The 14,684-nt window shown below is 38.8% G+C and overlaps 3 protein-coding genes across 3 annotated transcripts; all 3 read right to left on the reverse strand.

The window, feature by feature from the left end:
- Positions 1–404: 404 nt before the first annotated feature.
- On the reverse strand, positions 405–992 carry LOC131604174 (uncharacterized). The gene has a single exon (XM_058876635.1). The coding sequence runs from the start codon at positions 990–992 to the stop codon at positions 405–407; it is 588 nt and encodes a 195-aa protein (XP_058732618.1).
- Positions 993–1,100: 108 nt separating this feature from the next.
- LOC131604175 (uncharacterized) lies at positions 1,101–1,589 on the reverse strand. Its single transcript, XM_058876636.1, has one exon. It carries the CDS (start codon positions 1,587–1,589, stop codon positions 1,101–1,103), a length of 489 nt encoding a protein of 162 aa, XP_058732619.1.
- A 7,968-nt stretch (positions 1,590–9,557) lies between these two features.
- LOC131604176 (uncharacterized) lies at positions 9,558–10,004 on the reverse strand. The gene has a single exon (XM_058876637.1). It carries the CDS (start codon positions 10,002–10,004, stop codon positions 9,558–9,560), a length of 447 nt encoding a protein of 148 aa, XP_058732620.1.
- Between the last annotated feature and the right edge of the window lie 4,680 nt (positions 10,005–14,684).

Genomic DNA, 14,684 nt, shown 5'->3' on the forward strand with positions numbered 1-14,684 from the left:
GATGCGGGGCATTGATTTGTTGGTCTCAGAGATTGCGCTAGTTACCCTTTTGTCTTGAACTGGTGTTTTCACCGTGCATAGGCCTTTGGCAGATGCTTCAAAGCATCTCCTAGCAGCTTCGATATCACCATTGATTGTTGTGACTTGCCCTTTGGTCGTATAGTATTCAAGCTTGAGGTGATGATTGAAGGGACCACGATTAATTCAGCCAGACTGGGGCGTCCGAGGATGCACTGGTATATTGATGGGCAGTCGATGACCAGGAATTGGACTTTCACTGCCCTTGTGGCTTCTGTCGATCCGATCGAAACTATGAGTTCCATGAAACCCCATGGCTTGGTTACCGTGCCGTTGAATCCTTGTAGATCCGACCCTACGTATGGGGTAAGGTGACTGTCGTTCAGCTACAACGTTTTGAATAGTTGGGAGTACATGTTGTCCACTAAACTTCCTTGATCGACCAATATGCGCCGCACGTCAAAATTAGCCATCCGAGCTCGGATGAGGAGTGGGATGGTCGCGTTAGGTGCTCCTCCGGGCAATTCTTCTTTGTAGAAAGATATTGAGGAAGGACTGCCTTTGGCGTGGTCGAAGGTTGAGGCTATGTTCGCGTTGGCCGAGATTAGCTCGTCGAATTTGTGTTTCACGGATCCGACGGTCAGTTTGCTGAATCCCCCTCCGGATATAACCATTGCGGACGGGAACATCTCCCAGGAGCTGTAGGAGGAGTTGGTGGTTGCCGCGTTGGCCCAATCAAGGAGATAAAAATCTTCCGGCCTTGTAACGCTCATGGCCACTTGCATGGCGGGCGTATCCTCCGCCGGTTTTTCCTCGGTGATTGGTTTAGCCTCTTTGTTGGCCTCTTGCTTTTTTGCATATTGTTTCAGGTGCCCTTCCCTGATTAATATCTCTATTGCGTCCTTCAGGTGGATGCAGTCTTCAGTGTTGTGCCCGTGACCTTTGTGGAATCTGCAAAATTTCGATTTATCCATGTTTGGCCGGGAGGGCATGCTCTTCGGGAACCAGACCTTGCCCGTCTGAAACTCGGCGTTTGCGTATTCGTTCAAGATGCGCTCCCTCGAAGCGTTCAGCGGGGTGTATTATCGGAATTTCCCTGCAGGGGTTTTGTAGTCCTTAGGGTCCCGAGTTTTATCGTCTTTCTTTTTTTCGGTTCCTCGGCGAGAATCATCCTGGCGTGCATTTTTACTGCTCTCTTCGTGCCGGGAATTGCGGAATGCGTGGGCTGCTTCTATCTCTTCATACTGTATGTAGGCTTGGGCCTTGAGAAAGAATTCGTCCAGGGTAGCCGGCGTTTCGGTTCCGACGGCTTTAGCGAAATCTGAACGTGGTCGGAGACCTCGTTCGAGCAGGAATTTCTTCATATGGGCTGTCGTGGATACTTGTACGGCCTCTTTGTTAAATCTTTCTATGTAAGCTCGTAGCGACTCGTCCTTTCCTTGGATAATGGCTTCCAAGGAGGCTTCTGATTTGGGGTATCTTCGGGAAGCCGTGAAGTGTCTGGAGAAAAGTTTTCCGAGTACCTTCCATGATGTGATGGACTCGTCGGACAAAATTTTATACCAGGTCATGGCTCCTTTGCGCAGGGTGGTAAGGAACAAACGGAATTTGATGGCACCGGGAACTCCTCTGTAGTTGAGAAGGGCGTCGATGTTCTCGATGTGTTCGTCCGGATCGGTTGTCCCGTCTTAGGTGCCCAACGGAGGTGGTTTTTCGAGACCGGTCGGCAGGGGAGCCTCTAAGATTGCATGGGATAGATGACCATGGGGTTCCTCTTCGTCGTCGCTGGCGGACGGAGAAAAATATCGGCTCTGGCTATGCCTACGTCGCCTCCGGTTGTCGTCGTATCCTGCCGGGGGTGATCTAGACTTCCTTTTTGGCCGAGGGGACTGTGAACGGTGTCGGGAACGCTGATCACTCGACCCTTTCTTGGAAATGGGACTTGCATTCTCCCTGGGGGAGGGGGAACGAGGGTGTTTCTTGGTGATTACTTCACGTCGAGAACGAGTTTTGTGATCCGGGGGAGTTTTTGAGCGACGCTTCTTCTCGAGGGCCCCGATTCGGTCACTTTGCTGCTGTATGAGCGCGTTGGTCTGGGCAAGAGCAGCTAGAACAGCGTTTATGGTTTGGTCTTGCGGAGTCTGTCCTTTGGAGAGGAAAGGATTGTCCAGACTTTCTTCGTGGTTGTCCTTTGGAGCGATGAAATTGGTCATCTTGAAGATCTTTTGGGGAAGGGGACGTTGTGACACCGTCTTGAGGGACGGTGTTTCTGGAAGGCGGAACGACGGAGATGTCGTTTTTCTTGAGTATTGCAGCGTCTAATGAAGATGGATCTTCGTTATTGTCGGCCATAAGTGATGATTTGATCAGAGCTTTGGTTCATGGGTTCTTGCAGAGGGCAAGAAATGGATCAAGGAGGTGCAAGAAAAAGGAACGGGGGTGCTAGAGTTCCCACAGACGGCGCCACTGATCTCACCGAGCAGATCAGATGGCCAACAACAATGAAGGCTTGAAGTTCGGGATGATGGATGTGAGAAAAAGGGGTTGTACCTGCAAGGCACTCCGATGCCAAAGTAAGTAGGTATTCCACAAGGTACAACAAAGTGGGAGAGTTTTGGGGTAAGAAGTGATTACCTTGCCCTCTGTATGTAGAGGGCTATTTATAGGATGTTTTGGAGTGGATTAGACTCCTCCTTCTGGGGTGGATATTTAGGAGACGCGTGAGCTAGTTGTTTGCCGAGTACGAGGGGCCCTCGTGGTCGATTATTTGGCAAGTTTGCCCGGTCTAGTCGGACGGAAACAACCACGTGTGATCTGACGCATATTGAGCCAAAGGCGGGAATGGCCTAATTGACTAGATTGGGCCGGTCCAGAACACTAAACATGTTTTTTAATTTATAGAAAAATTATAACATTGACGGATCATGCAACATCTCTTGTTTTTTTCAATATGAGATTGTATGTTTTCTAATTATGAATTTTTTTGTTAGAGACATTTTCCTTGTGACAGCGCCACTTTGACATATTTGAAGTTGATAGTGCCTTAATGCTTAGAAGGGGACAGACGTGGTGCAAATTGTTTCTTACAAATTTTCCCTATGACACTCAGCTTTTATATGTCTATACCCTTTACACTCATGACACTAAATTCATTTTTCTTTGTAGGATTGTACTTCAGGTCATGACCTTCTATCTGCATCTTGATTATTGTTGATGTTAAGAGACTTGTTCTTGACATTTGATCTTGACTTCCAAACCATCTTTTAAAACACCTTATTAAACTATCTTCCAAGTAACACAAGGTCTTTAGATAATCCTTCACTTCTAGGCAGGTCACCTCCTACATCTTCTGGACCTTCAGTATTAGACACAAAGTTCTGAAGGGATCCCATAAGTTCATCAACCTTCTTTCTGTTTATATCTTGTAATTCTTCAATAGAAGTGACCTTCATATCAAACCTCTTAAGAAAAGATCTGAGAATTTTTCTAACCAGCTTGGCATCTGACATATTCTTTCCCAATGCACTAGAGGCATTGGATATTTCTATAATATTCATGTGAGAGTCATGAATACTCCCATCTTCCTTCATTCTTAAGTTCTCAAACTTAGTAGTAAGAAATTGAAGTCTTGACATCTTTAACTTAGAGGTTCCTTCATGAGTAGTCTTCAAAATTTCCCCAACATCTTTAGCAATAGTACAACTACTTATTAGTATGAAGATTTTCTTGTACACTCCATTGAATAGGGCATTCAATGTTTTGGAGTTTCCTAAAGTAGCTTTAATCTTCATCACCCCAGTCTTCCTCCTCCTTCATTACTCCAGTAATCTTTCCATCCTTATCTTTAGTCAGCGGAGAACTCCATCCTTTGACCATAGATTTCCATGCCTTGTTATCCATGGACATAATAAAGGCCACCATACGAGCTTTCCAATATTCATAGTTAGTTCCATCAAGAATGGGTGGCCTGTTCACAAACCATCATTCTTTGTCCATTGTACCCGAAATTATCTTCCCTGAATCTCACCCATAGTCAGAGTAGGATGTCGGCTCTGATACCAATAGAAATTATGGTATTCATATCACAAATTTCCTAAGAGATATCGAGATACTGATCTCTGAACAACACACAATGGCAAGGTATAAACAATTAAAAATAATACTAAAAAATAAATGAACACAAAAAATTGTTCACCCAATTTGATGTATAAGAACACCTACTCTGGGGTGTTTGGCTCTATGTGTTACAAGCATGTTCCTAATGCAAGAAGAAGGAAGCTTGAAGACAAGAGTGAACCTATGATTCTGAAGGATATCACAAGACTTGTGCATATAGGCTATTCAATCCAATTAATGAGAAGGTTCTGTTAAGTTGAGATATTGTGATTTATGAAAATTCTACCTGGGATTGGAATTCTGGTGATGCAATCAATAAACCATTGATGAGCTATGGTTTCAATGAAGAAATTGATGAATTAGAAGCAGTTGCTGACATTCCCGACAATGTCAAATTCAAAGAGAGTGTGGCTAGCACAAGCCAAAGACCTCAAAGAACTCGAATTCTTCCAGCAAAACTTTGAGACTATAAGGTGGCTGGTGATGATGAAGTAACACCAGATGGAAAGTTAGTTCATTTTGCTTTACTTGCAGGCGCTGAACCACTTGACTATAGTGAGGATTCAAATATTAAAAAACAAATGTCTACTATGGTCGAAGAGTTATAGGCAATTGAAAGAAACAACACATTGGAATTAATTGAATTTCCAACACATACAAAAGCTATCAATGTAAAGTGGTTGTTCAAGTTAAAACACAATGTTGATGGGTCAATAGCAAGACATAAAGCAATATCAGTAGCTAGAGGTTTTCTTCAAAGAGCGTGACTCGACTACTCTGAAGTATTTGCTCCAATAGCAAGATTGGAGACTCTTAGACTAGCGATAGCCTTGGCATGCAACCAAGGTTGATCGACATTCCTTTTATATGTGAAATCGGCATTTCTAAATGGTCCTTTACACGAAGATGTCTATTTTACACAACCTCCACGGTTTGTGATTCAGAAGGAAACGAGTAAAGTATATAAGTTGCACAAAGTGCTCTATGGTCTCAAGTAAGCACCTAGGGCATGGAACAAGAAGATCAAGTCATACTTTGTCGAATTGGGATTCGTAAAATGCAAATCAGAGTATGGTGTCTATGTTCAGGTTGTGGCTAAAGATCTAACAATCGTCTACTTATATGTCGATGACTTGATAGTAACTGGAAATAGCTTGGAGAATTTGTTGAAGTTCAAAGAGCTGTTGATAAGAGAATCAACGTCGAATTTGGGAAAATTGTCTTAGGCATGGAATTTCAAATTTCGAAGTAATGTATGACGCTATATCAAAGGAAGTATGTCATAGAGATACTCACGGGGTTCATGATGGATGATGCAACTCCAGCATCTTCACCTGTCAAACCAAATTTGGAGTCGAAGAGGCATGGAGAGGAAGTCAAAATCGATATAATTTTGTTTAAACAAATAGTTGGATTTATGACATATATGTGCAACTGTCGATCTGATATAGGTTTCACAGTCGGATTAGTGAGTAGAGACATCTGTGAACCAAGGGTGTCACACATGAAGGCTGCAAGATGAATCCTAAGATAATTAAAAGGATCGATAAACTGTGGAATCCTATTTCGACGACACTCTAAGAGCAAATAAGCTACTATTACTTGCTACTAAAATGTTGATTGGTGTAGAGATAAGAAAGATCAAAGATGTAACACCCGTAATTTCGTAAATTAATTTAATTGAATTTTAATTTAATTATTTGAATTTATTTAATTATTCGGGGATTAAATTAAAATTTGGAAGAATTATGTGAATAAGATTATTAGGCTAGAATTGTAGTTAGTAAAGAAGGGGTGTCAATTGTTGAGCCTTTTACTAAAGTTGGTCTATTTTTCATAAAAGAAGGAAACTATAGGGAATTGGAAAAATAGAAGAGAAAGAGCATTTTGGAGAAAAGAGAAGAACGTGAAAGAGCTGAAGAGCATAAGAAGGGGAAGAACCAAACCAAACTCTAAGGTAAGGGGGGACTCTTCCGATTAATCTCTTTTATCGATTCATGAGTAGTAGGATTAATTGTATGTTGTTTGATTCGATTGAGATATATTAGGTTTTGGGGAATTTTGGGGTTTTGGGAAGATTTGATAAATTGGAATGATAGTGATTGTATATGGTGTTAATTGGTTCCCCAAACATGTTAATGTTGTGTTATAACATGAATTCTGGTGCTATTTTTGTGTTTGAATAGTTTTGGTACGAATTGGGTGGAAATAGAAATGATTGGATGCTGTAAAATTGTGTTTTAAGGGCTGCAGGTACGAGGTAACCGGTTACCTGGGGGTGGTAACTGATTACCTGAGTTACGTCAACAAGGAATTTCTATTCGTTGTGAAGTAACCAGTTACTTGAGATGCAGTAATCGGTTACCGCTGTTTGAAAATGTGTTATTGTTGTTGTCTGGGAGGCAGTAACCGGTTACTTGAATTGAGGTAACCGGTTACCACTGAATGTTTTCAAAATAAAGGTTTCTGCCAGATGCAGTAACCGGTTACTTGGATTGAGGTAACCGGTTACCGCTGCATGTTTTTGAAAAATAAAATATTTTATAAAATTCATATCTTTTAAACCGTTTATCCGTTTTGAATACCGTTTTGAGCATCGTGAAGCTAATAAAATATTCTACATTTCTGAATGATGTGTTGGAATAGTAGTTGGCTTTATTTTAAATGCCTGGATTTAAATTCTTGGTATTGTATCGTACATTGTGTGCATAAACTGATAAATGTTACAATGTGGATGTGCTGTGACAATATGGTTGTGATGAAATATTGTGCCTGGTGTGAACTATATATTGTGATTGTTTGGATTATGTTAAGGAGTGAATACATTATCCATGATTGTTGTTGGTGTTGATGATTAGCATGCGATAGGTGATGCATACATACATAATCATAATTGTGGCTGTATCCTGGTGGTGTTGGATCAACGGTAGTTAATTCCCATTGTGTGGAATTGGTGAGTGGAGGTAGCCGTATCCTTGATGATGGTGGATCGTTGAGATGGGTTAATCCCATGGATTGATACCACATGCATGTAGTTGCATTGCATTAGGTTGTATGTAAGATTATAACATGAATGGAAGATGTCCAATGTTATAATGTGTTGTAATTGACTTAATTGGTGTGTTTGATGTATCATTGTTGAATACATGAATATGTTCGATTGGGTGAATAATATGCATGATGTCTTGTTATTTATGGATTTATAACATTAATTAATTGTGAATGAGACTCACCCTTACTGTTGACATTTTTCAGAGTAAGGAGTAGCGACTTGTGCTTGGTGAGGATAACTCGTAGAGTTACTTCGTTTAGTTCGGTTGTGTCGGGGTCATGCTCTGGTCTTGTAACACTGGGGGAAGTTTAATTTAGTATTGTTTGATGGATTATTTCTTATGTTAGAATAATGTTTGTTGGTTTGAATCGGTGAATTTTAGCGGGGATTCCGATTATTTATATTATTCAGTTGTTGAAGTATTTTCCGCTATGTTAACATATTTACTGAATAATATGTGTTGATGTTTCCCTAATGCATGACATGGTTTATTGTTTCTAATATTATGAAGTTGTAATAACCTTTTTATGTTTTACTCTGAATTTTATTTGATATTCCGCGGGGTTTTAGAAGGGTGTTACAGAAGAAGCACAATTGGATATTTCTTTCAAGTATTTGGTGCCCCAATTTCATGGTGTTCGGAGAAACATTCTGTGGTGGCATTACCATCGTGTGAAGCTGAATATATAGCAGGATCCTATGTGTCATATCATACAATTTGGATCAGATTAATTCTTGAAGAAATGGAGGTCAAAGTGAAGAAACTTCTTGTGTTGCAAATCGACAACAAGTCAGCTTTAAACCCGGCGAAGAATCCAGTTCTGCATGGAATAAGTAAGCATATTGAGGCTAGATTTCAATTATTGAGGGAAAAGGTAAATTGAGGTGAACTTGAAGTAAGGCATTGCTCAAGCTAAGTACAATTGGCTGGCATTTTCACCAAAGAATTGAAGATCAACAGATTTCAGAATTTGAGAAAGAAATTAGGAATAATTCAGATCTACTAGGATTGGCGTAGGATAAAGAACTTGGATTATAGGGGGTAGGTTGAGATATTATTGATATTGATATATTATTAGATATTGGATATAATATCAAATATAATATAATCAAATAATATCAAATATAATCCAAGTTGTGTAAGTTCAAGTTCAATCAGAGTTGTATATAAATAATCATAATTTGTATCATTATTTGTACACACCATTACAATTCAAGTGAATATAAATTCTTATTTCCTTATTTTCTCTCTTTCTCTCCTCTCACTGACCCACCAATCAGAACAAACCAATGATCCCTCCGATTCGTGGTTCAATCAGTTTGGCTAGCCGATTCAGTCTGATTTTTAAAACACTGATCCTAAACCTTATGTGTGCTTCAGTTTGAACCTCAATATGACCAAAATAATGTTTTGTATATTTTGATTAATATTTCACTGTTTTATTTTAAAATAAATGAAATGAATTTAAGGCCATCACACTTCACTTTAAAAAACAAATTTAAAATTTAAAAATTAAATATGGGATTGAACAAAGTTTTTTGATTAATTTTAATGAAAGTTCAAAATAGAGAAATTTTTAATGAACAAGAAAATATAGACAATCAAAAGTGAACTGGACATCAAATTGATATACTTAGACTATCAACAATGGTTTCTAAATTCAACACCCTACTTTTTCACTTTTTACACTCCACATCATCATCTCTCTCTTCCATTTAATAATTCAACATTCATTCAATTTTTACTTACTACAATGATTTTGTTTCATAAATTTCAACACCCTACCCCATCACATTCATTTCATATTATTATTTTTTTTATGTTTTTATTTTTGTGATTATATATTAATTATCGATTAAAATTAAATTAAAATAATTAAGAGTTAAATAATTTATTTTAATTTTTTCCAATTTAATAACTTATTTTAATTTTATTTTTCTTATTTTATATTCTTAATTAATTTACTAAAAATATGTTAAGGGTTGTTGTTGGGATCCATTTCACCAAAAATATGTTAAGAGCTACAAACAAGAGGGCTAAATAGAAAAATTACAAAAACTAATAATATTTTGCCAAGTGATTTTTGCGGCCCCCACTCTCTCTTATTCAACATGTTGAATTTATTCAACACAATTTAATCCACCTCATTTTCAACACTCCATTACACCCATTCAACTACTTAATAAATTATTCAACATGCCCATTATAAATGGTCTTAGGGATTCAAGATTTTAAACTTAGGTCGTGGTTAGATTTTGGTTGAACGAATTTTTTTTGGAGCAAATAAAGATATATATTCCAAAAAATCACATGAAGTACAAGCTGATTCAAAGGATCCAAGCTACAAGATGACTCAGCACACACTAAAACTTAGAGATCATTACAAAACACCCTAAGTTGTCTATCCAATTGCGCCCTAGTACAAATAATTTCTTTGATATCTTGGATGTTGAGAACACTGTCAATGCCTTGGAAAGCCTTCTTATTTCGAGCATTCCAGACATAGTAGATAACCTCAGCAACACAAATTTTCAGCATCTTAACAATCCAGCTTTTACCTTTTCTCCTAACAATAATCCATTTCAACTCATTCTCCCAAGCTTGGGGCCTGTGATCAATATGAATCCAGTGGAGGACTAGTTTCCACAGAGAATATGTTTCCCTGCAAGCAAAAAACAGATGGCTGCAAGTTTCAATTTCTCCACAGAAAAGACACTCTCCATCAGTGATATTTCCAAATCTAGCCAACCTGTCTTTCGTATTCAATCTATTATGGCATGCCATCCACATCACAAAGATGGCACGAGGCCTTGCCATGTTCTTCCTCATTAAGTTCATCCAAGGTACAGTCGGATTGGGGCCTTTGAGCTTGTAGCAACCTGCCTAAAATTTTAACTTAGAGAGTCGCCACCTATTCTGAAGGGCGAATAGGAAACCCTACGCAGTTATGAGATTCAGGGTAAGATACTATATTCAGGTCGAGGGAAGGTGTTAGGCACCCTCAACCCTTTCCTAAAGGCTAACATTGCAAAGATGAAGGTTTATGGCTGAGATAAAGAAAGATGACAAACAGTTAATAGGGTTAAGGCAAATAATTGAACAAGATTAGAAGATGGAGGAAGGGGGCTCGCCTTGTGGCCAAGTGCCTACGTATCTCCTTAGGGAGAATCAGAGTCAACGTAGTTCGGGGACAGGGTTGTACGCCTTAGAATTGATTATGGAGGTGTTTGAAGGCTTTTTGAATGGCCTATCGTAGTTTTTGAAATGCGAAGTTCGAAGGTATTTTGAATTACCTTATCATAGTTTTGAAAATCGCAGTGCTGAAGAGATGAAAATCCGTAGTGTCGTGGTTTAGTGTGTTTTGAATGTTTGGGCGTATAACCCTGATTTTAATTGGTTACCATTAGTTGCGATAATCAATAGATTTGATTACTACGGCTAACGGATTAAAGGGAGGATTGCTAACCACTATAACTGATAGATTCGATTATCACGAATAGCAAATGTGCGTATTTTAATTATCGTTACTCCTCATTATCGATTGATTCGATTACAAATAATAACGAATTTTGATAAAGGAAAAATGCTAATCATCGTAACCAATAGCTTTGGTTAAAACCGTTTAGCAAAATAAATATTATTTTAATTTATAGGATTTGATTAATTAAATTAACCGATTATTAATCATCGCGACCAATAAATTTAGTCGAAACGAATAATAATTTAAATCCTAATATTTTGATACTTTGGCCAAATGGGATGGGGTAAACCCTAATACCTTAACATATTTCTCTAGGGTTTTTCTATAGTTTATAATTAAATATCAATTAAATAAATTAACTCGAAAAATCGAGAAAAATAATCGGGAGAATAGTCGGGAATAATTATAGTCCTAACCCTGACTATGTTATAAATCCTAATTAACAAACTAATTAAATCATACACAATTAACTATAAATTAGTCTAAACAATTAAATAATACAATAAACAAAAATTATATAGAAAGAACCTGGCAATTATCCTGTGTGGTGAGCCCTTGAGGCTCCATGATGGACCTTCAATTCTAATGCGCAGGATCTGCGTTGAATGAGATCTAATGGCACAGATCGTAGGGCACACCGTGACTGCATACAGACTGGCTGCATAGAATCTATGGCTAACATTCATTAAGCAAATTGAATAAAAAAACTACTGCCAGTGGGGATCGATCCCATGTTTCTTTGCTCAATTACAAAGGCCTCTCACCATCGGTACTGCATCCGTTTAGTCATCCATAACTCAACACAAACACATAAATACAAACATAAACAGTGAATGGAAAACTAAAAAAAAAAGAGTCAAACATGGGCCCACTATATTAGGACGAACCAATAGAAAATGGAGAGAGGGACCTGCAATTTTGACTGACCAATAGATGCTTGCTGCGTGGCCACGTACCCAAGTCAAAAGTCTTCAAACTGGTTCGCCACCGGAACAGTGAAGTTCCGTCATCTTCTCCGACGGGTTAGGTAGTCGCGCCTGCAAAACCGACCAAACACAAAACGAAAACTACCCAGATCCACCATATGGGACCTTGCGAATCTGATGAACCAATTAGTTTTCCCTGAAACAGCCTATAGCTATGGTTTCGAGGGCTCATGACCTTGATGCCCTAACCATGGCAACTCATGAATCCGGGCTCGAAACTCTCATGTATCACGTCAAACCCGTCCTAAACCTCATCATAAACGTGTCAACAGCGTTAAATCGAACTGAAATGCGTGGAATGATAGAAAACGAAATCAAAATCTTTACCAAACCGGTGCACTCCGAATGAGGGCCTTCAGACACGTTACAAGCTTTGAGATTGACTCAGAAACGTTCCTGGGAGCCTCAGGAGGGTAATGAATCTCTTGTAATTACTTGAAACCTCCTGTAACGATTTTGTGATGAAGCCCTAATTTGTTTGAAACTTTGGAACCTCAAACCCTAACCCTTGCTCCTCCTTTTTGTCCCCTTTCCGTCCCCCCTCTGATCTGCATATTCTTTTCTATATATATGGGCTCCTATTAGGGTTTCTTCTTTGGAAATTATTCAATAAATTATCCACATGGAAATTGGAAAAAGATTTTGCATAAAACCTTTCTATTTTGGACACTTATGTTATTCTATGCATTTTTCCCATTCAATTGAGACCATTGGATTTAATTTGGATTTAATTTGGATTGACTGGATACTTGGAACATGAATATATGATTTGAAATTATCTATTTTATATTTATATGATTTATCAATCTTTAAATGAAAAAAATTCAATTAAATAAAGATAAATATAATAAAATAAAATAAAGGGTTCACAAGTCCTTTTATGGGCCATGGTCATGTTTGAATTCCAAATTCTAGGCCCATTGGTTAAAAACTAAGTTTTGAACGCTTAGGGTTTCATGCACATCTCAGAAATCGCTCAACTTTAACCATGTGTATTTCTCTCAATTTTAACTCTATGGAGGCATTCTTGATCATTTTTAGAAAGCTTAGAGAGTCCTCTAAATGATGTCTTTGGTTTCATCTCAATTGGAGTTTCCATGCTCAAGTTATGAGCTTTGACCCAAAAGGTATACCTCATTGACTTTTAGGAGGACCTATAATGTATTGCGCCATATCTCTTGAATGAAGCATTTATAGCTTTGGCTTGTGAGACACAAATTTGTAGAGAATCCAATTTCCTTCCAAATAAGCTTTGGTTGAGAAATTTCTGATAAAGTATGAGGGAGTTATGCCCAGTCAAAGTTGAGTTGACTTTCTCCTAGAGAAACCCTAATTTGAACCTTTTTGTATTTGTTCATCTCTGAGCTCCTACTGATAAATCATGATCAATCTTTGATCAAATGATTGATATACCCTCACATACTTGATATTGACCAAAAATCTTGAAGTTTGACTGTACTTTGACTATAGTTGACTTTTAGGTCAACATAGTCGATTATTGACCATGTGAACCTTTGAATGGGAAAGTCTTGGGATTGAAGTTTGATATATGAGTGAGTGACCTGAGTAAGCCATTGAAACTTGAACCATTGAAGATGCATATAGGAACCTTTGATTGAATATAAGAGGGCAAATTTTGGGGTATGACAGCTGCCCCTGTTCAATCTTCTTAAACCTGAAGAGTCAGATAGGCACGTCTGCCTATTGTGATCTAAAGGTAGAAGATGATTGAACACTGAGAATACCCTAAAATTTGCATTTGTCGGGAAGGATTTTCTGCGGGAGATGGGTTTAGAAATGCCATCCGAGGTAAATACCTATCTTTTTCTTGGATGTGAAGCAGATGCTTTCGAATGGGACCCCTGTGTTTTGGTTGTAACACGGCCTAAAAAGGCAACCTGAATTTTATGCAATGATATGATGCATGCGATGTATGATGCGGTAGGCCTCTCAAAATAAATGAGAGCGATGTATGCATATGCATTATGTATGAATGAAGTATGTTAGTTGAATGATGCATGATTGTTAGTTGAGATGTGTTAGTAGCTTTGAAAAGAAAGATAGAACCTTTGCTTGTTGTTGATGAAATTTTGGGGAACGTCACTGCCGAGGGACTAACGTGATAAACCCAATTGAAGAATCGTTTGAAAAAACCTTGCGCTCGAGTGTGAGAGAAAAGAACCGTCCTGCTAAAGCCTGAGTCTTACATAGCGAGGATTTGTAAGAGGGATCACTTGTTATGATTCTAACAAGCTCACCTGCACCAATAAGGTCATTTGCGAGGGTTATCGCAAACTCACCTGCACCATTAGGATCATTTGCGAGGGTTATCGCAAACTCACCTGCACCATTAGGATCATTTGCAAGGGTTATCACAAACTCACCTGCACCATTAGGATCATTTGCGAGGGTTATCGCAAACTTACATGCACCATTAGAATCATTTGCGAGGGTTATCGCAAACTCACCTACACCATTTAGATCACTTGCCCTAGTTCGGACGAGCTCACCTGCACCAAAGGAATTGCCTGCCATGATTCTGACAAGCGTACCTGCATGAAAGAGATTCACCTGTTTTTAGACTCACGACTCGAGGTTCGGAGACTGGGCTGTTGTCACAGTCAGACGGGAACTGACTACCAGACGGGAACTGGATTTTGATGTAACAGTCAGACGGGAACTGACTACCAGACGGGAACTGGATTTTGATGTAACAGTCAGACGGGAACTGACTACCAGACAGGAACTGGATTTTGATGTAACAGTCAGACGGGAACTGACTACCAGACAGGAACTGGATTTTGATGTAACAGTTAGACGGGAACTGACTACCAGACGGGAACTGGATTTTGATGTAACAGTCAGACGGGAACTGACTTTGAAAATGATTTGGATGGCCAATAAAAATTGGGTTTTTTTGTGATATGTGAATGCATTAGATGACATGCATATGCTAGTGCGTATGTATGTATGCTGATGCGTGAAATGAACAGCAAGGTTGCTATCATCGGTGAGGTTACCGGAAAACAT

The sequence above is a fragment of the Vicia villosa genome, linkage group LG5, assembly GCF_029867415.1.
Source record: "Vicia villosa cultivar HV-30 ecotype Madison, WI linkage group LG5, Vvil1.0, whole genome shotgun sequence".
Classification (NCBI taxonomy): Eukaryota; Viridiplantae; Streptophyta; class Magnoliopsida; order Fabales; family Fabaceae; genus Vicia; species Vicia villosa.